Here is a 26,674-nt window from a genome sequence, read left to right on the forward strand (position 1 = left end):
GGTTACCTGCGGATTCGTGCCAGCACCACACTGTCTAATTATGGAAACTGTGTACTTATTTTAATATCTAGAACAGCGAGTCCTAATTGCTTTGCTTCTACAAAGTTTCCCTGGCATGCTAATTTATTTTTTTATATGAACTTTCAAATCAATTTGTCTAATTAAAAAAATGTTTAGCATTTTAATTTGAAGGTTGTTAAATTTTTAGAGTGATTTAAGGATGATAAACCTATTGATGAGTGTTCCTGCCATGGGACATGGTAAGTATTTCTATTTTTTATGGTAAATATTTCTATTGATTCAAATCTTCTTGTCCTTCAATACCAAGTTCCCAAAACTTAAGAGTAGCTGAATTTAGATGAGCTCTGTGTCATTTTGATTTATAGCTTTCACTTTTCTGTATTTTTGGATTTTCTTTGAAAAGTACGTTTTAATGAGTATTTGTAATTTAAAAATGAGTTTGTACTTTAGACAAAGAAATCAAAAAGATGCATCCAGGACCCTGGTCAGTCTGCTCCTTCAAGCTGTTTTTCCCTGGTCAAACATGGCGCTGGTCACTTTAAATGTGATGATAGGTAATGCTCTTATGCATAAAATAGATGCTAGGATTAAGACAAATAATGCAATTTTTTATCAATTTCTTCTTTTTGTAATCTGTAGCATAGAAGAAAGTAATTTAAAAACAAAGTGCTTAAAATGTATTCATGTCTGAATGTTAATAATTTAATATTTTTTCTGTCTCAGATGATAGCACAGCACTTAAATATAATTAAACAAATGAGGCAAAAGGTATACCCCCCAACATTGTCCCGTGGTTTGATTTTAAATAGATATTGTAAGTATTTTGTGATTTTTTAAAAAAATACAGTCACTACTCCATGTATTTGCTTTTATGTTACCTAAGCTTTTAATATGATCTCCGAGACGTTATTTGGTTGAGAAGCTCAGTTGATTGGACATTGGTTTTCGCATTGTGAAATCGGCCATAATAGTAATGGTCTATATTCAACACACAGGTTAAAGTTCACAGACTTGAAAAATCATTGAGTCGTTACATATGTATATGCAAAATATGATGATTACTCTTAGAAAATAGTCCCTGGTTTGAGAAAAAGTTCAGTTGACATTTAGAAATTAGGCCTTCTGACATGACACTGCCTGGACTCAGCAAAGCCACATAAAATTAGGTGTAGAGGACTTTGGTTTTTATTTTATTTTATTTTATTTTTTCGTCCCTCGCCTGGCGCGCATGGCTTAGGGGCCCAGGAGAGCGTGACATCACCACATCGATCAAGAAGAAGGACTTTGGTTTTTAAATGTTAAAAAAATAATTGGAGCAGATAGGTACCTGAAGTGATTTTTATAATAGAAATAAAAGTTGTTTGTACGTCCACATTCCTTTCCTATTTGATTGCTAAGCACATACAGAGTCTCCAGAGGAAGTGTGAGCATCCGAGGATGGACTTTTTTTAAGGAATTGCTTGCTGAACTCAGTGCTGTCTGTAAAACACGGACAAATGGTGCCCGTCTGGAAGTTAAGGCCAGGCTGAAATTGAACAGAATTTGATTGTAGACCTGAACCCTGTGTTTTCGGTGTGTCACCAAAAACTCATCTTGTTAGAAGAATATGCTCAGGATTTTTTGAACAGTCCGTGAAAGGTGACAGGGATGTTGATCTCCACTTCAGCCCGGGCGACTTCACTCAAGTCCTTGGCATTCAGGACCAGGAGGTAGGCAGGCTTCTGCCCCGGACCAGGGCTCACCACCACACTCAGAATCACACCTGTCAATCAGAAGAAAGCAAGGTGCTACTCAATTTAGAAGAGCCCGGGCCATAGATTAAATGTCATTGAGATGACACAGGAGGTAAGACAAGAAAACCATAGACTTGAATCTTGTTCTGACTCTTCTCCCACCTGGCTGTGAAATCCCCTGAAGAGGTCTTTCAAAATATTCCTGTCCCCTGGACTGGAAGCTTCCAGAAGGCAATGACCAGACCTGACTTGCTCATTAATATGTCCCAATACCCCGTGACAATGACTGGAATACAGTAGGTGCTCACTAAATGCTACTGAATGAATGAGTCTGTGCTGATCTGAACCATAAAAATGTGACACCGGCTGCACCTGCTGTTCTTTCTCAGAAATATATCTTGGCTGGGAAAGGCAAAAACCTAGAATTCATGCTTCTCCCTGGCCTGGAGCAGACACTGATGCTTCATTGGGACAGCAGAGGTGCTTGAACATCTTTTTTCCACTAGTAACCAACCAGGCCTGGCTAAAAGATGAAGGAAGTTCAATTTCTTTCCTGCTGTCCTATTTGTAGTATTACAGATCACTTCTGAACATTGAGGAACAATCAACCGAACTCTTCTCGTAATGAACTGGGCCCAGAGCTCCAGTAAACAGAGGTGGTTCAGACACAGGCATCGCACTCATTACCGTCATCCTCTTCCAAGGCATCTGGGTGTGACACAAAGATGGGCTCCGATGGGTAGGAATCGGGCTCTTGCCACACCCAAGTTTCTTTTGTTCTGACGTTCAATTTACAGAGCTGCCCGTAAGAAAGAAAAAACGGCTGTCAACCAATTGATTGGTTAACGTGCTTTCCGAGACTAGCGTAAGACTCAGGCTCTGTTCTCATATTAGTTAGATGGATTAATTACCCTGTCTGGAACAAAGTGATTCAAGCCGAGTCCGTACGCGTATGTGTAAGGTCTCCCTCCATACTTCTGGTAATTGATCTGAGGAAACTCAAAAGCTGCAAAACAGAGCAGGCCCTTAGGGAGACTCTGTCAATCCCCAGTGGAACATTTCTCCCCTCCCGCATGAGGCTGTCTCTAGATCTGACCTTGGCGAGGCCCTGAGAAGAGAACCTCGGGCTCCAGCCAGATGGTGTCATCACTGCACAGGACTGCAGTGGCTGTAGTGTGGGGGAGCGTGACTAAATTCTTGCCTGTGTCAGCCTAAGAAAGAAAATGACAGACACCTGTGAGCAGGAAGGCATTTCAAGGCCCCATAAATGCAGACTTCCCACGCGTCCCCTCTGCAGCTCTTGCTTAGATCAACACTCAGGAAGGATCAGGGCCGGGACATAGCTGATGGAGTCCAGGGAAGGTGGCTGGGCAGGCTGCCCAGCCTGTGTCACTCGCTGGCTGTGTGTCACCAGGACAGTGTCGCTGGGACAGTTGCAGAACCTCTCAGGCCCTCAATCAGTTTTCTCATCTGTAAAATAATGCCCCCCTTGAGAAAAATTTAAGATTCTGAGGAGGGGCCTTGGCAAAAAATAAAAAGAATAAATTTTTGTTGTTGTTGTTGTTGTTGGAACAACAAGAACAACAGACTTCAGTTGACTGTGAGATATAAGAGTGTTTATCTCTTTTAGTTAGGATGAATTTTTATTTTATTTGGAAAAAAAAAAGCCATACAATTATGTTGTCAAAAAGAAAAAAATAGTATCAAACCGCTGGAGCAGATTTTTGGTAAGATCTCTTGCCACACATAAGCGATTTTCCCGATTGTTTTGTGGAAACAACAAATACCTTGCTCTCTTTCCGAGCCCACATCCACTTAGTACTTTCCTTGAACACTTGACCATGGGATTTGTTCTAGACTCTATTCTAGGCACTTGGGGAAAGTCCCTGTCCTCCTCAGGGTACATTCCAGTTTGAGGAGATAGGCCATAAATATAACTAATGGGTAAATTGCAGGACACGCCATACACGTGTGGAGGAGAAGCAGCCTGGAGGGGGGACTGGAAGTGGGCAGGTTAACATTTGGATAGGTGGGCAGGTGGGCATCTTTGAAAAGGCTGCCTTTGAGACAAAACTTAGGAGGTGAGAGAAATAGCGTGGATGTCTGGGGAAGACGATTCAAGGCCAGAAGACAAACCGTGCAAAGGCTCAAGGAAGGAGGAGGCCAGACGGGTTTGAGAAGTTCAAAGTGTGGCGGCAGCCGACTGAGCTGCAGGGAAGAGCAGGCGGGGGCTGAGACAGCAGGGACAGACCCTGGGTCATTGGGAGCTGGTGGGCTTCTACGTGGATGAGCTGCGGGAAAATACCGCAGGGGGCTGAGCCCAGGAGTGCTAAGCTGTGATTTATTTTTAAGCAAATTCCCCTGGCTGCTGCCTTGAGACAACCCTTGGACTAGGGGGGATGCAAGAGTGGGCTCAGGAAAGCCTGCTCATCTTGTAGTGGTGTAGTCAAAAGAAAGCAGTGGCTCAGACAGGCCCATAGCACTGAAGTCGGTGAGAAGTGGAAGGCAGAGTCAGGGAGGTCTTCTGATGCATGGGGCATGGGCTGGGGAGAGGCACGGAAGGAGGGGTGTTCAGCAGGACCCCACGGTGATCGGTCTGAGCCATTAGAGGCTGTGTACCAACCAACATGGGGAGGACTGTGGCAGGTGGAGCAGGAATTTTGTTGGGAAAGCTGATGAGATCAGCTCTTATTTTGCCTGAGATGTTTACTGAATATTCAAATGCAGATTGGAATTGGCAGTCTAGTGTAAGAGCTTAAGGGAAAGTTAAAAATGTCAGTGTAGGGAGGTGGAGCAAGATGGCAGCCGAGTAACAGCTTCCTTGCATCTGGGCACCGTGAGTCTGGGAAGATAGGACTCCAGGCATCTCTGGCTGGTGGGAACTGCCTAGCATCACTCCTATGAGGATACAGGGAGTCAGCGAGAGACTTCTGGACCCCAAGAGGAGGACTAAAACAGTGGAAAACCGGCAAGTGGTCGCGTGTGTTCAATCCGTCTAAACCCGCCCACAACTTCCACAGGCACAAGAACTTAAAGAGCAAGAGGAAGTGAAAGGAAAATTAGGGCAAGGAAACAGATAAAAGAAATCACTCATGAGGAAGAATCAGCAGAAAACTCCAGGCAACATGAAGAACCAGTCCAGAACAACCCCGCCAAGGGACCATGAGGTAGCTACTGCAGAGGATTCCACCTATACAGAAATGTTAGGAATGACAGAAAGGGAATTTAGAATACACATGTTGAAAACAATGAAAGAAATGATGGAAACAATGAAGGAAACTGCTAATAAAGTGGAAAATAACCAAAAGGAAATCCAAAAACAGAATCAAATCAGAGATGAACGATATGAAGAATATAAAAAGGATATAGCAGAGCTGAAGGAAATGAAACAGTCAATCAGGGAACGTAAAGATGCAATGAAAAGTATCAGCAACAGGTTAGACCATGCAGAAGAAAGAATTTCAGAGATAGAAGACAAAGTTTTTGAGATAACTCAGATAGTAAAAGAGGCAGAAATGAAGAGAGAGAAAGCAGAACGTTCACTGTCAGAATTATGGGACTTTATGAAGCGTTCCAACATACGAGTTATAGGAATTCCAGAAGGGGAAGAAGAATGCCCCAGAGGAATGGAAGCCATACTAGAGAATATTATAAAAGAAAATTTCCCAAACATCACCAAAGATTCTGACACACTGCTTTCAGAGGGATATCGGACCCCAGGTCGCCTCAACTCTAACCGAGCTTCTCCAAGACACATTGTGATGAACCTGTCCAAAGTCAAGACAAAAGAAAAGATTCTGCAAGCTGCCAGGAGTAAGCGCCAGTTGACCTACAGGGGCAAATCCATCAGAGTGACCGCAGACTTCTCTAATGAAACTTTCCAAGCAAGAAGACAATGGTCATCTACCTTTAATCCACTTAAACAGAACAATTTTCAGCCCAGAATTCTGTATCCTGCTAAGCTAAGCTTCAAAATTGATGGAGAAATCAAATCATTTACGGATATACAAACATTGAGGAAATTCGCCACAACAAGACCAGCTCTACAGGAAATACTTCAACCTATTCTGCACACTGACCACCACAATGGATCAGCAGCAAAGTAAGAACTCAGAAATCAAAGGACAGAACCTAACCTCCACACTGATGCAAAAGATAAAACTAAGCAATGGGCTCTCACCAAATAAGACGAATAGAATACTACCACACTTATCAATTATCTCCATAAATGTTAATGGCTTGAATTCCCCACTGAAGAGACATAGATTGGCTGACTGGATTAAAAAACACAAGCCATCCATTTGCTGTCTGCAAGAAACACACCTGGCTTCAAAAGACAAATTAAAGCTACGAGTCAAGGGTTGGAAGACAATTTTTCAGGCAAATGGAATTCAGAAGAAAAGAGGAGTTGCAATCTTATTTTCAGATACATGTGGATTTAAAGCAACTAAAGTCAAAAAAGACAAAGATGGTCACTTTATATTGGTCAAGGGAAAACTACAACAAGAAGACATTTCAATTCTAAATATTTATGCACCCAATTTAAATGCTCCCAGATTCTTGAAGCAGACCTTACTCAGTCTGAGCAATATGATATCTGATAATACCAACAGGGGACTTTAACACACCTCTTACAGAGCTGGACAGATCCTCTAAACAGAAATTAAACAAAGATATAAGAGATTTAAATGAGACCCTAGAACAACTATGCTTGATAGACGCATATAGAACACTCCACCCCAAAGACAAAGAATATACATTCTTCTCATCACCCCATGGAACATTCTCCAAAATTGATCATATCCTGGGACACAAAACAAATATCAACAGAATCAAAAGAATTGAAATTTTACCTTGTATCTTTCCAGACCATAAGGCACTAAAGGTGGAACTCAACTCTAACAAAAATGCTCAACCCCACCCAAAGGCATGGAAATTAAACAATCTTCTGTTGAATAACAGATGGGTGCAGGAAGAAATAAAACAGGAAATCCTTAACTTCCTTGAGCATAACAACAATGAAGACACAAGCTACCAAAACCTGTGGGATACTGCAAAAGCAGTTTTGAGAGGAAAATTCATCGCTTTAGATGCCTACATTCGAAAAACAGAAAGAGAGCACATCAACAATCTCACAAGAGATCTTATGGAATTGGAAAAAGAAGAACAATCTAAGCCTAAACTCAGTAGAAGAAACGAAATATCCAAAATCAAATCAGAGATCAATGAAATTGAAAACAAAAGAATCATTCAGAAAATTAATGAAACAAGGAGTTGGTTTTTTGAAAAAATAAATAAAATAGATAAACCATTGGCCAGACTAACGAGAAATAGAAAAGTAAAATCTCTAGTAACCTCAATCAGAAACGGTAAAGGGGAAATAACAACTGATCCCACAGAGATACAAGAGATCATCTCTGAATACTACCAGAAACTCTATGCCCAGAAATTTGACAATGTGAAGGAAATGGATCAATATTTGGAATCACACCCTCTCCCTAGACTTAGCCAGGAAGAAATAGACCTCCTGAACAGACCAATTTCAAGCACTGAGATCAAAGAAACAATAAAAAAGCTTCCAACTAAAAAATGCCCTGGTCCAGATGGCTTCACTCCAGAATTCTATCAAACCTTCAAGGAAGAGCTTATTCCTGTACTGCAGAAATTATTCCAAAAAACTGAGGAAGAAGGAATCTTCCCCAACACATTCTATGAAGCAAACATCACCCTGATACCAAAACCAGGAAAAGACCCAAACAAAAAGGAGAATTTCAGACCAATCTCACTCATGAATATAGTTGGAAAAATTCTCAACAAAATCCTAGCCAATAGATTACAGCTTATCATCAAAAAAGTCATTCATCATGATCAATTAGGCTTCATCCCAGGGATGCAAGGCTGGTTTAACATACGCAAGTCCATAAACGTTATCCACCATATTAACAGAGGCAAAAATAAAGATCACATGATCCTCTCAATAGATGCAGAAAAAGCATTTGATAAAATCCAGCATCCTTTTCTAATTAGAACACTGAAGAGTATAGGCAGAGGTGGCACATTTCTAAAACTGATTGAAGCTATCTATGACAAACCCACAGCCAATATTTTACTGAATGGAGTAAAACTGAAAGCTTTTTCTCTTAGAACTGGAACCAGACAAGGTTGTCCTCTGTCACCTTTACTATTCAACATAGTGCTGGAAGTTCTAGCCAATACAATTAGGCAAGACAAGGAAATAAAGGGAATCCAAATGGGAGCAGAGAAGGTCAAACTCTCCCTCTTTGCTGACGACATGATCTTATACTTAGAGAACCCCAAAGACTCAACCACAAGACTCCTAGAAGTCATCAAAAAATACAGTAATGTTTCAGGATATAAAATCAATGTCCACAAGTCAGTAGCCTTTGTATACACCAATAACAGTCAAGATGAGAAGCTAATTAAGGACACAACTCCCTTCACCATAGTTTCAAAGAAAATGAAATACCTAGGAATATACCTAACGAAGGAGGTGAAGGACCTCTATAAAGAAAACTATGAACTCCTCAGAAAGGAAATAGCAGAGGATATTAACAAATGGAAGAACATACCATGCTCATGGATGGGAAGAATCAACATTGTTAAAATGTCTATACTTCCCAAAGCTATCTACCTATTCAATGCCATTCCTATCGAAGTACCTACATCGTACTTTCAAGATTTGGAGAAAATAATTCTGCGTTTTGTATGGAACCGGAAAAAACCCCGTATAGCTAAGGCAGTTCTTAGTAACAAAAATAAAGCTGGGGGCATCAGCATACCAGATTTTAGTCTGTACTACAAAGCCATAGTGCTCAAGACAACATGGTACTGGCACAAAAACAGAGACATAGACACTTGGAATCGAATTGAACACCAAGAAATGAAACTAACATCTTACAACCACCTAATCTTCGATAAACCAAACAAGAACTTACCTTGTGGGAAAGACTCCCTATTCAATAAATGGTGTTGGGAGAACTGGATGTCTACATGTAAAAGACTGAAACTGGACCCACACCTTTCCCCACTCACAAAAATTGACTCAAGATGGATAAAGGACTTAAATTTAAGGCATGAAACAATAAAAATCCTCAAAGAAAGCATAGGAAAAACACTGGAAGATATTGGCCTGGGGGAAGACTTCATGAAGAAGACTGCCATGGCAATTGCAACAACAACAAAAATAAACAAATGGGACTTCATTAAACTGACAAGCTTCTGTACAGCCAAGGAGACAATAACCAAAGCAAAGAGACAACCCACACAATGGGAAAGGATATTTGCATATTTTCAATCAGACAAAAGCTTGATAACCAGGATCTATAGAGAACTCAAATTAATCCACATGAAAAAAGCCAACAATCCCTTATATCAATGGGCAAGAGACATGAATAGAACTTTCTCTAAAGACGACAGACGAATGGCTAACAAACACATGAAAAAATGTTCATCATCTCTATATATTAGAGAAATGCAAATCAAAACATCCCTGAGATATCATTTAACCCCAGTGAGAATGGCCCACATCACAAAATCTCAAAACTGCAGATGCTGGCGTGGATGTGGAGAGAAGGGAACGCTTTTACACTGCTGGTGGGACTGCAAACTAGTACAACCCTTCTGGAAGGAAGTATGGAGAAACCTCAAAGCACTCAACCTAGACCTCCCATTCGATGCTGCAATCCCATTACTGGGCATCTACCCAGAAGGAAAAAAATCCTTTTATCATAAGGACACTTGTACTAGACTGTTTATTGCAGCTCAATTTACAATCGCCAAAATGTGGAAAGAGCCTAAATGCCCACCAACCTAGGAATGGATTAACAAGCTGTGGTATATGTATACCATGGAATACTATTCAGCCATTAAAAAAAATGGAGACTTTACATCCTTCGTATTAACCTGGATGGAAGTGGAAGACATTATTCTTAGTAAAGCATCACAAGAATGGAGAAGCATGAATCCTATGTACTCAATCTTGATATGAGGACAATTAATGACAATTAAGTTTATGGGGGGAGAAGCAGAAAGAGGGATGGAGGGAGGGGGGTGGCATCTTAGTGTGTGTCACACTTTATGGGGGCAAGACATGATTGCAAGAGGGACTTTACCTAACAATTGCAATCAGTGTAACCTGGCTTATTGTACCCTGAATGAATCCCCAACAATAAAAAAAAAAAAGAGAGAAAAAAAAAAATGTCAGTGTAGCTGCTTTAAAGCGTGAATCTTTAAAGAGGTGTTAGTTGCCTGACCTGGTGGCACACACCTGTGGTCCCAGCTACTCAGGAGGCTGAGGCTGTAGGATCACCTGAATCCAGGAATTAGAGGCAAGCCTGGGCCACATAGCAAGACCCCATCTCTAAAATAAATAAATAGGGATGAGTATGCCACGGGGAAATGGGGGATCAAGGCCTGGGTTTTGATGCCCTCCAACCACAACAAGAAGGGGAGGAACTGTTTAGGACAAAAGAAGTTAAGAGAGGGATTTTGTAAGAGCATGATGTGAGTGGTCCCTTGACAAGGGTAGGGAAATGGTGATCCAGGTCTAGGGGAGAATTGCCAAGGGATGTCCTCGGGTGGGTAAGGGAGGATGAAGAGATTAGGTCTGGATAGGAAGATGGAGACTTGAGTACATGTACAGACACCCGTGGGTGGGTAGATGTGGTAGCAGGAGCCTCTGATTCTTTCCTGATTTCTTTCATTTGTTTCAGAGAAACAGGAACCCTAGTCACCAGCTGCATATGAGTGTGGGGGCGGGAGGTGGGAGGTGTTAAAAGTTTGAGGAGAGAAGGGTGTGGGATATTTAACCAGCAAAGTGGGAGAGGGAGTGGAGTCAGGTTTGTGGTCATGCATTTAAAATCGGCCCAATTAGCACAATTCTGTGTTTTCAACACCTAAAGTCAGCCTTGGAGGCATCAGCATGGTGTGGGTAGAGAGCTGAATTTCACGAGGGTGTGGTTTTGACAAATGAATTTGATAAAGTCAGAAAGAGGCAAGAAAAATGAGAATCTAAGGAGAGTGAGAGTGAGAGGGTGGTTACAGTTGTTGGCCACAAAATTTAAAGTGAGGGAGGAGGGAAGGTAAGTCCTCAAGGGAGCCAGAGAGAGTGAGAGTGAAAGTTCCTGGAGGGAACGGCAGCGGCAAGGATGCTGCAAGATCATGGGAGGAGCAGAGTCACAGGCTATGTGAAGGTCAAGGGTATGAGCGGAGAGGGCGTGGCTGAAGGTCGGTGGAAGAGGAGCTGAGAGGGTAGGCTGTTGGAAGAATCCCCTTTGCTGTATGTGGTGAAATCACCAGAAACTGAGAGACGGGGAAGAGTAGAAATGGAAGGAGTGTGATGTGGGGCCAGGAGGGAGAGTAAGTGGAGTTCAGTGGCTGATGACAGTGAGGAGGGCGCCTGTACACACACTGCTCGGCTAGAGGGTTGGCCAAAAGGAGAAAACTTGAGGTATTTTCAGGGCTGATGGAGGGAACAGTGGTCTGAGCAGAGAGGAACGACCTCCCCGGGGGGCAGAGGGCTGTGCAGAGGGTAAAGTGTTTCCACTCGAGATTGCTGCTGGAGAAGACCAGTGTTCTCAGAAAAAGCTACATTTGATCGAAGACAGAAGGTGGAGGGAACGTCTGAAGAGAGGAATTTTTCTGAGATTATGAATTATGACTAAATAGCAGAAAAGTTTCAGGATAGGGAAGGGATGGGCGGTGGGGAGTAAGTAGACGGTACCTTTTATGAGCTTTTGTAAAATGGAGATTCAACCTGCGCCTCTGATCCAGACAGTCGTATATCAGCCAACTCTCTCTGACAATCTGTTCCCCACTTCTCTGGTTTTCCTTAAGCTGTTCTTTCTGTCCTCAACTTTTTTTTTGTTTTTTTTTTTTTGTGGTTTTTGGCCGGGGCTGGGTTTGAACCCGCCACCTCCGGCATATGGGACAGGCGCCCTACTCCTTGAGCCACAGGCGCCGCCCTCTGTCCTCAACTTTTTTGCTTCAAGTTCATCTCCACCTGCCCAAATAGTGCTCACTACAAACAGCGGTGTTCCATGAACACAGTTCCAGTCCCCAAACAAGTGTGAGGGGACTCCATCCTCGGACTGCTGGTCACCCTCCCTCAGAGAAGGCCTCCTGTTCCTCCTGACCCACATTATCATTCCCCTTTCCTCTTCCTCCCCTACCACACTAGCTCACGGGTTCCACAAGGACTGGAAGTGTGTCCCTCCCGCATAGCCACTGAAACCGCTACTGGGATGCCTGCTGCGGGGGTGACTCAGCAACGACTTCAAGAAAGACAGGGTGGGGATTAGGTGATGTTAGACACTTTTGATCATTACTGAATTTCCCCATTCTACAAGTGGGTGAAATTCCACAGTCTTCAGTGACTTTTTCCATTTAGAAAAATCCTTCCTTTTTCTTTGTTTTGGAATGTGGATTTTAAAGTTAAATGATCCTCATTTATGTCCTTCATTTAAAGACAATTGTGATTTTACTGTTTTCAGCAACACAAGAGTTTACCAGAATCAACTGACTCATTCACTGGCTAAGTATTTATTTACGGGCACCCACATATGTGCCAGAGATACGCTTCCCAGGGGGAAAGCAGAGCGTCTGGGGCCCCCAACTGATCTCTCTTCTGAGCTCCAGACCCCTGTCCACCAGCTGCCTGTTGAATATTTTGATGAGCTGACCGGTGACTACTTTCGACTTACCATGTATGACAGAAATCTCACTCCTACAAACCAGCAACTCCTCTGTGCTTTGGACTCAGCAGATTGTACCATCACGCACTCACCTGCAGAGGGCAGACCTGAGGAAGGTCCTGAGCTCCTTCCTGTCCCTCACCTGTCACACAGTTAGACACCAACTGCCCATCCTGCTGCCTACAGATTTCTCAGCCCTGTGTCCTGTCTTCTGTCGCTCAGTTGCCATGTTCTTTATTCAGGTACATCCTCTTGTATTCACTCCACTGCATTAATCCTCTCACAGGCTTCTCGCCTTGAGGCTCTCCACCTCCTGGGCTGCCTTCTATGATGCTCCCAGGGACCTTTCTGGAACAAATCTCACAGACCACCCCGCGCACTCACATTACCGCAGCGGCTCCCTATCCTTATGGGATGCCCACAGGCTTATGAGCCCCTGATGGTGTCACTCCAGCCCATCTCTGCAGCCCCTCTCCCCAAACTCACCTCCCTATGTGCCCAACCAAGTAGCTCCAGCAACCACTCCACGTCTCCATGTTAAGCTTGCTAATCATAATCATTTCACCTTTTGCCTAATCTCAACCTCCTCCCTGTTTCTCATCCTAGAGCTCACGAACTTGCTTAAGAACTGTGGTATCTGGTTCTGGGTTGGGCTAATTTTCTACAGCAGCAGATAGAGGCCTGGGTATTGTGTTTGACAGTCCATGTGGCCCCCTCAGCACCTTTTGTGTGACTGGGGAGCGCGACATGAAAGAGTGTGCGCTCAGGTGTCTACACGAAAATGATTTTTCTTGATTTTGACTGGCATTTCCATCACACTACAAATTCTAGATGTCACTCTGCTCATTCTAAACAGACAGTCACTGAGTCCAGGGAAGAAAATGTAGAAATAAAGAGATGATTGACTAATGCTATTCATGATTTTTAAACTCTAGTGATATTTTTAGAAGATTAATCAAAAGCCAAAATAATGGGCTGGTTTCCCCACAAGGGTCCTTTTGACGCTTCATCTCTCCAGAATTTGAAATTATTTAAGGTATTTATATGATTGACAAAGGACCCAGGACTTGGTGGGGCTGCATGCTTCACAGAGGAAGTCTGTTTCTGAGAGGATTTTGTAATTAGCAAATGTAGAATGTTGGGACTGGGTTCTCGGCCTGGTTCTGCTGAGGCCACCTCCCGCTTTTGTGGAGCCACAGCACCCTTCTGAGCTTTGGTTTCCTCATTTGCAAAGTGAGGGGAGCTTAACGAGTTTATTTTTAAAGTTCCTTCCAGCTCTGAAGCTGCAGGGCTTTAGTGTGGGCTCCTCAGAGGTGAGACGCTTGGTTGCAGCTGAGGGCCGCGTGGGAGGCGGTTACCTTGTCCATGCTCAGGGGAAGGACATATCTCCTCACTTCAGGCTGGGGAGCCTTTCTGGCACTTTTTTTCACCTCTTCCCAGTTCCCACGTAAATTGGCTAAATATAAGTAATTATAAACAAATTCAAATCTGCAAAATAAGAAGTCGAACATGAGCACAGGTAATTACAAGTCATTTTCGAGGGATGATTCATGCCTTGTAGAAGCCTAAGAGCCTGCCTGTTTTTATTCCACAACCCAGAAACTGCTAACGACCCAGGTACGTGTATAGTAAAGCCGTTTCCTTCTGCCCACACAGGGTGAAAAAAAGAAACCTACCTCATGGACATGTTTATGTGACCACAGCTGCCTGCTCCTGGGTCACTACTCTGTTTATGTCTTTAGGGGCTATTTTTCTTTCTTTTTAGGGACTTGGCTAGTCTGAATGAAAGCATACCTTCTTCTCCCAATCCTGGAGTAGCTGGGGTTCAAGATTCCTCAGAGATTTTGTAAAGTTTAAGTTTGTTCCTGAGGTCTTTTTATTTTCAGGTCTGGTCTGCAGACCCAATTGGTTTTCAACCCTTAATCACGGCTTGGACGTTCAGACTACCTAAACTTCCTGTTGCCTTTTCAATTACATTTTTGACTCTCACATACCTCTTGCACTTTATGCACATATATGTCTAAAATAATAAATAAATTTATTTATATATTATTATAAATATACTTATTTATTTTTTGAGACAGAGTCTCACTTTGTCACTCTTGGTAGAGTGCCATGGTGTCCCTGCTCACAGCAACCTCAAACTCTTGGGCTCAAGTGATTCTCTTGCCTCAACCTCCTGAGTAGCTGGGACTACAGGCACCTGCCACAACGCCTGGCGGTTTTTAGAGATGGAGTCTCACTCTTGCTCGGGCTGGCCTTGAACTCCTGAGCTCAGGCAATCCACCTGCCTTGGCCTCCAGGAGTGCTGGGAACAGCCTGAGCCACCGCGCCGGCCTTCTCTTGCAGTCTTAGATGTGATTCGGATCAGACATCGAGAGCAGCCTCTCTGTACACACCTCCTAACTTCCAGGAACAACAGGAGATGTACCATTTGCCCTGTGCGCTCTTACCCTTTCCAACAACAGAGATCCACAATCAGAAACCCACTGTCTTCGTAGGTGTTGATGTGATGGAAGAGGTTGAAGGGAGACGCCCGGTATTTATTATTGATGTACTTCCTCCTTTTTTTGTCAGCAACATGAAGCCAAACCTTGAAAAGTGAGTAAGATACTTTGATGCCTTTGAGATGGAAAAAAGTGTCCATTATGAATCTCATTTTCTTTCAGAATCACAACTTGACAAATAGATTAAGACTTACACCCATCCTTTCATTGGACTCGAAACAATCCATGTAGTTGGCTCCCCAAAGACTCCAGGAGGAAAGGAACTTGAACAGGTTGATTTTGACTGGTGTCTCCACAAAAACGATGTAGTTGGGGGTCAGACCGAAACTGTTTAGGAACACAAATGTGCTTATGAATGGAAGGGGCTGATGCTCTAGAGGCAAAGAAGTCTGCATCCGGGAGGTGAGCCTGGCTGCATGAATCCACAGTGCCCACGTGAAGTTAATTATGTTTAAATTTAGTTGTGATCAGGATGGGTATCAAAGGTAGGCAAAGCAAATCTTTAAACCTGAGTTTTCCTGCAGATCTATAGCAGGCCTTCAAGTTACCTGTGGACATAGGATGGCTTGAACCGGTCACTGCAGGGAAACTGGACAACAACCTCAGACTTGCTTATGGGATCTTCCTTGTCTGAAATAAAGTGGTTTTAAAAGGTGTCTGAACAGCCTCTTTTTTGTTTTAAACACAAAGCATTTAGAACAGCTTATACAAGCAAAGAAATACATGTTCAGATCCTGATTTTTCTTTTTCAGAGCTTATTTTCATTTTCTCTGTCATTGGCGTTGCTTAGTGAAATTTCACGTGAGGCGGCAATCACCCAGGACAACCAAATAGCAGCAGGTTTGGAGAAGTGTGCTCAGGTAGGGCTGTGGGAGGCGGGAGTAGGGGAGTCACATCTCGTAGCGACTAGATGGGGGTTTTAAGTCCTGATAATAAGGTAAAACTTTAGTATGGCCAAAATGTCTTTTGCAATATCTTAGGATGCCCAAAATGTATAGCATGGGTGTTTTTTTTCAATAACCCTGTACAGTAATCTACATTACATTTTAATTTATTTGCTAAATGGTCTTCAGAACTTAATGTACATCCGGATCACATAACGGGCTTCTTAAAATGCTGATTCCAGGCTGCACTCCCAGATTTCTTTATTTAATCTGCTTGAAGTTGGGCTCAAGAGTTGTATTTCTTTTTTTTTTTTTTTTTTTTTGTTGAGACAGGGTCCCACCCTATGCCCCTGAGCAGAGTGCAGTGGGCGTGGTAGCTCACCACAACCTCAGACTCGGGGGCTGCGGGCACCCCGCTGCCTCAGCCTCCGGAAGCCGCTGGGATTACAGGTGCTCGCCGCGGCACCCGGCTGGGTTTTTCCATTTTTTTCACGAGTCGGGGTCTCACTGTCGCTCAGGCGAGTCTCGAACTCCTGAGCTCAAGCGATTCTCCCTCCTCAGCCTCCCACAGTGCTGGGATCACAGGCGTGAGCCACCGCGCCTGGCAAGAGTTGTATTTTTAACAGTTTTCCAGGAGATTCTGTTCATTCAGGAGCTGCACTTTGAGAACTGTAGTAAGTAATTCTACAGAAAAGTCCATATAAAGTCACATAGTTCTATCATCAGGATGTTTATCCATGAACTGACAATGAAAGGAGGGTGAATGGAGAATTCTGGAGTCCTCTCTCCTCTTCTTTAATTCTTTTTCTATAGTTTTAATGAGTTAATTGATTTGATTATTTTAGAAGTTAAACACAAAATACTTAGTAACTCTTCTATGTATAGACACATGCTGTGATGAACAGACACATGTTTATTTAATTTGATTTTGCCTGGCACATGAATAAGTGCTCAAAAAGTGTTTGCTAGATTTGAATCTAAGTTATACGGGATCAAATCCATATATAGATAACATTTCAAAACATTGTACAACAGATCTTGGACACTTGTTTTCTGTGTCTCCCTCCTTCCCTCCCTTCCTCCCTCCTTCCCTCCCTCCTTCCCTCCCTTCCTTCTATCCTTTCTTCCTTCTTTCCTCTGCTCCTCCCTCCCTTCTTTCTTCCTTTTTTGGACAAGAGTCGCACTCTGTTGCCCTGGGTAGAGAGTCATGGAGTCATAGCTCACAGCAACTTCAAACTCCTGGGCTCAAGCAATCCTTTTGCATCAGCCTCCTGAGTAGCTGGGACTACAAATAGGTGCAACCACACCAGGCTAGGTTTTTTTCTATTTTTAGTAGAGGCAGGTCTTGCTCTTGCTCAGGCAGGTCTTCAACTCCTGAGCCTCCCAGAATGGTAGGATTATAGGCAGGAGCCACCACGCTCCACCTGCTTTCTGTATTTTCAAGTTGTCATCTCCTGCTGTGGTGCCCCTGGGCAGTAGTCCCCTGATAGGGCAGGAGTAAAGACAATTGTTCTAAAGTCTGCAAGTAATTTAACTCTGCAAATAATGCTATCTTGATATTCTGATACAGCATTGTGTATTTCTAGTAACTCTCTCACAATATAGAGGGAAGATCCGCAAACTTACCTGCCTGTAGTGGAGGGATCTTTACAATATTGTAGGCAATCGAAAAATTTTTCCCAAAGCAGTTACCGATGTTGTAAACAGTTCCATCGCTTTCGATGTGGGGGTGAGCAGTGGCTCCATTGACAGAGACGTAGTTGCAAAGATCGACCTACAGAAGGAAAGTGAGCGTCACCCATCAGAGACAAAGAAGAGCCCTCGCACCTTTGCCCCCAAGTCCACCCCCTGCTGCTGCCGGCACTCTCACTCTAATGGCATTTTGTCTTTCTCTCCATCTCTCTGGATCCTGCAGTCTTTCCACCCTCAGCTCCCACCTGTAGTGCAGAGTTCTCCTGGGACGCCCACGCGGACGCCCGTGTGTCTGCAGCTGTGACCCTGCCCTTCACTTGATGTACGCCGCATGTTTCCTTTCTACATGTGCCGGTGGACCTCACACAGGATTAACCTGAAACCCGTGACTTCTTCATACTTCTCTCATTGTATTTGATTGAACTATATAAAATTGCTGGTATTCAATAATTCTCAGTTTACAAAAATGACAATTTCATATGGTGCAACCGAGATACCAGAGCCAGGGCCTGCAGGTGTACTGTGTGAGTTTGTCACTGAGACTGACCTCAGATTCATCCAGCACAGAAAGTCTTAACCTAAATAGACTTGAGGAGAACCGTGACTCTCTTGGAATTAAATGTAAACACTTCTGAGGAGAGGGTTCAGACATTTAATTCAATCTGGAGTCTCATCAGAAATTCATATCCACAAATCTAGCATAAACCTCTCAGTGTACAGGAGAAACTGTGTTCCCAGAGAGACCAGGTGTCCCATTCGAGAACACAGAGGCAGGTGCTGGCAAATCAACACCAGATTTCTGCTTGAAACCTTTGCAATTATTGGATGAATAACGAATGGAGATTATATTTAACCAGCCAACATTCTTTTTATTTAATAAGAATATTTTGAAGGCATAGGTGTTTTTAGAACCGTTACTTAAATGATAGGCAACACATTCATTTCTTCATTCATTTGTTCGTTCAGTAGGCAGCCTGAGCTGCTGGTGTGTGACAGGTGCTGGGCCAGGCCTGGGAAATGAGAAGGTTCTTGCTTTCAAGAACTTTCGTTTGGACCTGTACTGTTCAAAATAGTAGGCACTAGGTCACATTCAGTTCTCAGTCACGTCAGTCATATTTCAAGTTCTCTACAGCACTAGGACAGAGCAGCGGAGAATCTACCATCTCTGTGGAAAGTTCTGCTGGGCAGCTCCACGTTAGACCAATGAGCTGCATGAAGTCAGGTGAGCACAAAACAGTATCTGCAGAGAAAGGCCGTGGGCCCAGACTGCCTTTCCCTCACTCGGGAGAGGTGGGTAGAAGTTGGCCAGGTGGTGGGAGGACATTGTTTCGTGAGCTGAGAGTCCTAACGTTAGGACACAGAGTTCTGTGACCTGCAGCCTGCTGTGTGGGGGCAGCGGTGGGTGGGCTGAGGGGGCGTGAGGACCACCCAGCCACAAACGCCTTCGTGGGGCTCCCTAGAAGCAGAACATGTTTAGATTTGTGTCTCCCATACTAAGGAAACAGTATTTAAGGGAGTCAGGCTGGAGGCAGAGGCTGTTTCAGTTGGAGCAAGCAAAAGAAAATCTCAAATTTTGGGTGGTGCCTGTGGCTCAAAGGAGTAGGGCGCCAGCCCCATATGCTGGAAGTGGCGGGTTCAAGCCCAGCCCCAGCCAAAAACTGCCAAAAAGAAAATCTCAAATTTCTAAAACTACATTTTTTTCTGTGAAGCCAGGGTATCTATCATACTAGTTCCAATGGAATATGATCTCTAAGAAGGTCTATACTGGGAAGGTCTATACTGGGGTCAAACTCCAGCTTCTACATTTTTAATTAGAGAGCCTGCAATTGCAATACAGCATCCCCCGCAGAGTCCAGGGAATGGTTTCGGACGACAGCCCCCGTCCTTCTCTACATGATCGACACGCACCCTGCACAGGCAACACACACATCACAAACCACAAAGAGCTGGGGAAAGCGTGTGTAAGACTTAGTGATTGTCTGAGCTACTACACATGGAACCGTGAATAGCATGGTTTTTAATATCAACAGCTATAATGTGTTGAGCACCCAGTATGAATGATGTCCATGCTGGCCTGGAAAAGCATGAATGTCTTAGCCATGACCCACTCCTTGCATCTAGCACGCATTCTGGAACTTGGAAAGCCCTCAGTAAGAATTTGTGTCACGGTGAATAAGTTGGGCATTTTCTATGGTTTTCTTTGAATCGATCGACATGTTCAAAACTTCACAGATGAAGAAACCAGTTTTGCCCTATGTCACATAGCTAGTAGTCCGTGAAAAATTGGGGATTTGCTGGCTCTCCTGTTCTCTCCACCAGATTGCACCGTTCACATTCATTTGATCCTGAGTTCTAATTTCTAAGCTCCAGAGTGGCGTCTCCTGAGCTCTGTGTCTCACCTGCTTAATCGTCTCCAGGGTCTCCGGATTAATCCTTGTGATGAAGTTGGTCTCCGTGCAGGCGTAGTAATCTTCCCCCACTGGGTAGATGTTAACAAGGGCATTGTCAGTAACCTCCACTCCTCGGAAGTAAGAAAAAAACCTGCAGAAGGGACTAAGTGTTTCAGTCCAGCAACTTTCAAGTCACGAGTGAAAAAGGGGCTAACGCAAAACGTCTAGGGGAATATGCAGCTCGGTCTCACCCACCTGGAAAATATATTCCTGCAGGGATCCGGGAAGGCGCAGGTGCCAAATTCCGTGATAACAATCCTTTTCTCGGTCATTGCCCGGACGTAGGCATCGGTGCGAATGAACCTGCAGGACGTTGAGACACAGGGGAGGGCCATGGACAGGGGTGGTCACTTCGAGCCACATGGAACTTAGAACGGTCACTCTCTGTGGCCTCACCAAGTCAGAAGCACGAATTCCCAGCACCAGGAATAAAGAATATTGTCAGCTCACTTTCTTGGGGTGACCACAGGAAAAAGAGACAATGTACCATGAGCTTAAATTTATATCTTCTAAGCCTCAGAGATGAGGCGGCTGAGGTCCAGAGAAGCTAAGTGACTGGCATATCTGGCCAAGCTGAATTAGAGCCCAGGCCGGCCGCGCCGGACACCATGACCTTTCCACGTGGCACTCTGCAGGCCTGGGTAGTTCACACGGCCGCTCCCTGTGCCTGTAACGGCACTGACTGGGGAAACACAGAACACGGCATGCTGAATTACATGCCTTCCCATCCCTCTCTGTCCCTTTTATGTTTTTCTTCCATTTTAAAATTGATTTTGCTACTTTAAAAAGCAGGTGTTTTTGAATTTAATTTCCTGCCCAGGCAGGTCTGCTGAACTGTGTCCACGATTAAATGGCATATGGTGGGCAGGATTTCTTGAGTGGACAGCTAATTAAAATCTGATTTTGTGACTTGGCGCCTGTAGCTCAGTGGTTAGGGTGCTGGCTACATACACAGAGGGTAGCAGGTTTGAACCCGGCCCGGGCCTGCTAAACAACAATGATAACTGCAACAAAAAATAGCCGGGCATTGTGGCAGGCACCCATACTCCCGGCTACTTGGGAGACTGAGGCAAGAGAATCACTTGAGCCCAAGAGTTTGAGGTTGCTGTGAGCTGTGACGCCATAGCACTCTACCAAGGGTGACATAGTGAGACTCTATCTCAAAATAAATAAATAAAATAAAATCTGATTTTGTACTTTTACAAAGAGGATGAAGTGCCTAGGTCTATGGAAGGCATGTGAAGGCTTTTTCTGAACTCTAGCCTGTGCTGTGGTAGCTGCGTTTCTGGTGACATGATCTGTTTCCCTTCTATTCCAGCCCAGGTTAACCTGTTCACTTTCCCATAGTCTGAAATCTATGGGGATCAACAAAGCCACTTATAGGACTGATTGTTAAAGCAGAGGCTGTGTATTCACTGTGGTGCTAAGGGGGCTTCCTGGGAGACGTTCAGGTCTTCAAGCGCTTAGCAATAATCTCTTGTTTTGAGAAGACTTCTCTTTCTGGTATCACTGGGAAAAACTTGGTCCTTTCCTACTTGGCAGCACCTCCCTCTCCTTCCTTGTGGCCTTTCTGATTCTAAAACATGGAAAGAAGTCAGCATAGCCAGTGACTTACTACTAATCCTAGTGGGCGCGGTAGCTGCCATTGTTGAGGGCTTCCCCTGTGCTGGGCGCTGTACTCTCCTGCAATCCACGTGATGAACCCATGAAGTAGATTCTATTGTTACGGATTATAAAGAATGAGGTCACCCACCCAGACATTCAAGGAGTATCTGTTGACTGCAGGACTTAAAGCCAGGCCTGGTGGACCCCAAAGCTCTAGTTCTTAGCTTGTCCTTTATCTCATGGTAGCGTCCCTGGGGGTCTGTGCAGATGTACTAAGCCCCATGGATTCTGAGAAGCAAGTGGGTATGAGGGTCTCTTCCTGGGTGCAGGGGGTTCAGAGGCTCTGGGAGGAGCTGATCTGGGCCTTACTCCTGGACGGGGAGCTGGACCTCAGGGCCCTTTACCTTCTGTGGTACGTGACGTGTCCTTCTTTGAAGTCGAACTTGTGCAGGAGGGCCTGCCCATCAAACAGGTGGTAAAATGGCTCGGATCCAACTTCAAAGAGCCCTGGCCCGCATCGTAGGAGGCTGCCGGCGAGCCACAGGGGGATCCTGCCTACAGTGAAGGGAGAGGGGACACTGCTTCTCACCCTGCTCTTGGGCTGGGTTCTCTCTGGGAAGGTGGGCTTTGTCAGTAGCCCAGTTGGGCAGCCTCTTCCTTATATAGCTGGCAGAGATGTTCAGCCCAGCTCTCGTGTGGGACAGTGCTTAGAAAACATCTGCTGACTTGACTTCTCTTTCACTGGGAGACTACCTGGTGGGAAATGTGGCAAAGCCCCAGAACGTGGATGAGGCTGGATGAGGGGGGAGAGAAGCCTCTTGAGGGGAGTGGGATTCTGCAGCTAATAGTTTTCCCCAGAGCCAATCCAGGTTTAAGAAGATTTTCTAATTTCCTGGTAGAGTGAGGGGTAGAGAGATGGATTAGAAGCAGGGCAAAATATTTTAAAAAGATAAGTCTGTAGAATAAATTATTTAAATGAAACAACAGGAACGCTGGCTTTTTGCAGTGTAGAGCTATCTTCCCCTGAGGAGGTGAGCCACTGGCTGGGAGAGGTCAGTCTGCTGTAGCAGCAAGTGCACGGGGCGGGGTGTCAGGACTTAGTCTGGCTTGAGGTTTGCCACCTGCCACCTTTGCGCCTCAGTTTCCTCATCTGCAAAGCGAGGGTACCTGAAGTAGTCAGTCGTTAAGGCCTCCAAGTTAGGTTAGGTTTGTGCCCTATCGTCCTTTGAGAAGTGTGGTGTTGGCAGCGTTTGCCTACTCTGCCAATATTCTCTCTAAGCCAATGGGGTGTTTTCTGCAGCTACAGTAACTGTCATCTGTCCGTCACCGTGTGCTGCATGGTGGGCAAGTCATCCTATGGACAGCGCCTCATTTCATCTTCAAACATCTGCATGAGGTAGATTTGGATTTCTGGTATTTAAGGGAACTGAGGCTTAGAAGGTTAAATGCCATACGGGATCCTCAGACACTGAGATGGCTGAGCCGTGATTAGCACCTGCCTCTTCCTGGCTCCAGAACTAACACTTGCCCACTCTGCCCCAGCTCTCACGGTACAGACAGCACAAGGTCCACCTCCCTGTAATGGGGTGTTGACAGGTGCTTGTTATGGGGCCTCCATTTGTTCAGACACTGGGGGACAGTCATTTACATAATAGAACATTTACTCTGTGCCAGGCACTGATGACAGTGACCAGGTATAGTCCCCATGCTCAGGGAACCCCGGTTAAGTGGCCCGTTTCTACAGTAGAGAAATGAGGTGAAGGCCCGTGAGAGGAAGCCACCTGATCCCCACCCTGTACCCCAAGAGAGCTGCCAGGAGACAAGAAGAGAGAGAGGACGGGCCCGGCAGAGCAGAGGGCGGCTTCGAGAAGGCCAGACCAACCTGTGACGTGAGCTGTCAGTGGCGAGGACAGCTCCTCCACGGTTTCGAACAGTTTCTTGTAACCAGCAGCAGGGTGCTCGACTCTGAAACAGCACAGGACAGGGAAGAGCTTGTGTGTTCAGAGTGGCAGGGACGGAGGCTCCAGGAGACCAGGCCTCTCGGCACCATGTGGGCTCAGCACCACCGGCCCACACGGGGTAGGGGGGGCCCACGTCTGGAGGGCTCACCACTGTGGGCCCACCTCATCCTGGGGCTCACCTCTGCTGGCCCACCCAGTCTGGGGCTTACCACTGTGGGCCCACCTTGGCTCACCTCTGCCAGCCCACCCGGTCTTGGGGGCTCACCACACTGTGGGCCCATCTCGTCCGGGGGGCTCACCTCTGCCAGCCCACCTGATCTGGGGGCACTTATCCCTGTGGGTCCATCTCGTGCGGGGGGCTCACCTCTGTCAGCCCACCTGTCTGAGGCCTCCCCACTGTGGGCCCACCTTGTCTGAGAGCCCTGGCAGCACTTCTCCCAGGCCAGGGGAAATGACCTCTTTTAATGCCAGTGGTCTCAGTGGATTGATCCCACGACAAATCAGCTGCTCCCACTGCTGTCACCTGGCTTCCTGAGCCCTGGTCTTGGACGGCTCCTCTCCTCGCATCCCCCTCTGGCTCTCTCAGCTCTCTCCTCCCACTGCTGTCACCTGGCTCTGGACGGTTCCTCTCCTCGCATTCCCCCCCTTGGCTCTCTCAGCTCTCTGCTCCCACTGCTGTCACCTGGCTCTGGACAGCTCCTCTCCTCGCATTCCCCCCCTTGGCTCTCTCAGCTCTCTGCTCCCACTGCTGTCACCTGGCTTCCTGAGCCCTGGTCCTGGACGGCTCCTCTCCTCGCATCCCCCCTTGGCTCTCTCAGCTCTCTGCTCTTGGATTTCTTTTGCCTGGTGAAGAGGCTCAGTTCCCTGAGCGTGGGGACCATTCTTGGGTTCGGTCAGGTGCCTCACCCTGCGCTGTTCACTGTACTGCGCATCTCCCTTCCCAGGAGCCAGGGCACTTTCACCAGCTGGTCAGACCCGGACATCAGCTTCTCTGCTGCTGGTTTCTCACCTGGCTTCGGCTCCATGTCATAATGTCTGAGAGTGGAATCTCTGACCAGACTCCAAATCACAATAATTACCTTTTTTAAAGACCTGAACCATGTGCTGCACACTGTGAAACGAACTTTGCTTGGTATTAGATCATTTAAATCTCACAAGAGCACAATGGGGTAAGTTGGATTGTGATAGCATCCTAAACCCAGACTTAAAGAAGTTAGGCCATCTGCCCACGTCAGCTGGGAAATACCAGGCAAGAGCTGGAGCCCAAGTCCGCCTCAGAGCTCTTGGTCGTGACTCTTCCCCAGCCGCAGTCTCAGTCACACAAACCCCACCATAATTTAGGCTTGAAGTCCAGACACTTGCTTCATTACATAAATAGGGAAAAATTCCCCCACAAAATCTCAGAATCTTCCCTACCCAAGTCATCAGTCCTCTCTGTAGGAGCCCCCATGCACACGAACCCACTAAGGCATTCTTTTTGTCTCCTACAGACACTTACTGCATAGACATTTTCTTTCGTGAAAGATGGAGAGTTCTGGCACCAACTGCAGAGTGAAGAGGCACATCCTGGGCCAGGGGCCTTTATGTACCTTCTAAATCTCCCCTGAGGGAGGTGGCTTCGGGGGCCCTTCCCCAGCCCTTCAGCTGTGAGCGGGGAACAGAAGTGGCTTTCACTGCCCACATCCTCCTGATGCCCGTGCATTCCTGGGACTTGCTGTTCCTATAACAGTTTTTTGGCTGTTTGCCAGAGAACTCAATCCTTCCCGAAGAGCATCTGCAGCAGATTAGAAAGCAAGCAGTCGTGTGGGAGAGGCCAGCGTCAGGCCCCAGCTGATTCCAGATCCCAGCCGCCCCGCAGGAGCCTGGCACTGCTGCCCGCACCCGCCTCTCCTCCTCCACCACTGTGGTGCAGCTTCCTCCTCACCCTTGGTTACTTACTGATTCTTTTCTTCATTTACTTATTCCCCAAAATACCTATGACGTCCCCTTCAAAACCAGACAAAGTTGGTTATGGCCCTGCCTTCACAGGTCATATCACTCTGCAAGAGTAATAGGAAATTTACAAATTATTCAGTAAAATTTAATCATGGCTGTGGTCCTTGTCCCTAATGCTGGCACTCTGTGCCTCATCTTCCTGTCCACTGGTACGTGTCCAGCGCTCAGAGAGCTGAAACACTAATTTGTTGTATTTTCGTTCTTTTATTAAACCCTAGTTGCTTGACAGCAACAGGCATGGTCTGGCCCAAAGGAGTCCCTGGAAAACAGACCAGATATTTACTATAACAGCCAATGACTTTAACGTTTTTTGAGAAACTCATTAACAATTTTAAATTGAATAAATGTTTTAAAATTATTTTTTGTTTAAAAAATGTATCATTATTATTATTTTCTGAAACAAAGTCTCACTTTATTGCCCCAGGTAGAGTGCTGTGGTGTCATAGCTCACAGCAACCTCAAGCCCTTGGGCTCAAGTGATCTTGCCTCAGCCTTCTGAGTAGCTGGGACTACAGCTACTAATATCTTGCTCTAGCTTAGGCTGGTCTGGAACTCTTGAGCTCAGGCCATCCGCCTACCTCGGCCTCCCAGAGTGCTAGGATTACAGCCGTGAGCCACCGTGCCTGGCCTTAAAATGTATTATTGATACTTAATAAGTGGTTTTGATTGCTTACCTTAGAGCTCTTCTTCAACAAAACTGTTGAACAGCTAATTGGACCATTCTCCAAGATAGACAACAGGCATTTACTGTCCCCGCAGTGAGGGCACAGGCGTGGGGGTTGGGGGGGGTCCGTCTGTCAGAAGCAGAGATGGACATTTTAGTGGCAGGAAATAGAGCCCAGCACCAGTGGTATCTTTGCCCATCCAAGGGAGTCAGAACCATTCTCCAGTGGAGCCTGAAACATTAGTACCAGTCCTCAAACTCCATCCTTTAGGTATCTCAGAGATTCTTTTAGCTACCTAATATGCAAAATAGTTATGTTCTGCTTTAATTAGCAAGAGTAGGTTTCATTGTTTGTGACCAAGAGTCATATCTCTGTAAAGTGATGGTAGTATAGGACCCTGTAGTGTCAGCCAGAAAGGACACCTCTGCTATTAGAAAGACCTGGACAGA

The 26,674-nt window shown here is 45.5% G+C and overlaps 1 protein-coding gene across 1 annotated transcript; it reads right to left on the reverse strand.

Moving 5' to 3' along the window:
• Nucleotides 1-1,299: 1,299 nt before the first annotated feature.
• Nucleotides 1,300-25,138, reverse strand: RPE65 (retinoid isomerohydrolase RPE65). Its single transcript, XM_053591535.1, has 14 exons — nt 25,064-25,138; nt 23,487-23,569; nt 22,009-22,159; nt 20,195-20,302; nt 19,949-20,090; nt 17,484-17,631; nt 15,522-15,603; nt 15,168-15,300; nt 14,920-15,059; nt 13,825-13,954; nt 2,851-2,965; nt 2,666-2,760; nt 2,442-2,553; nt 1,300-1,783 (listed from the first exon to the last, which is right to left on the reverse strand). The coding sequence occupies exons 1-14, from the start codon at nt 25,072-25,074 to the stop codon at nt 1,632-1,634; spliced, it is 1,602 nt and encodes a 533-aa protein (XP_053447510.1). The 5' UTR covers nt 25,075-25,138; the 3' UTR covers nt 1,300-1,631.
• Nucleotides 25,139-26,674: the final 1,536 nt, after the last annotated feature.

Source organism: Nycticebus coucang, chromosome 5 (assembly GCF_027406575.1).
Source record: "Nycticebus coucang isolate mNycCou1 chromosome 5, mNycCou1.pri, whole genome shotgun sequence".
Taxonomy (NCBI): domain Eukaryota; kingdom Metazoa; phylum Chordata; class Mammalia; order Primates; family Lorisidae; genus Nycticebus; species Nycticebus coucang.

Excerpts from the sequence above, each read along its gene's own strand:
- RPE65 (XM_053591535.1), bottom strand. Across the intron at positions 15,060-15,167 it reads AGTCCAATGAAAGGATGGGT|GTTTGGCTTCATGTTGCTGA; the intron begins GTAAGTCTTAAT and ends TCACTTTTCAAG. Across the intron at positions 2,761-2,850 it reads CTTCTCAGGGCCTCGCCAAG|CTTTTGAGTTTCCTCAGATC; the intron begins GTCAGATCTAGA and ends TCTGTTTTGCAG.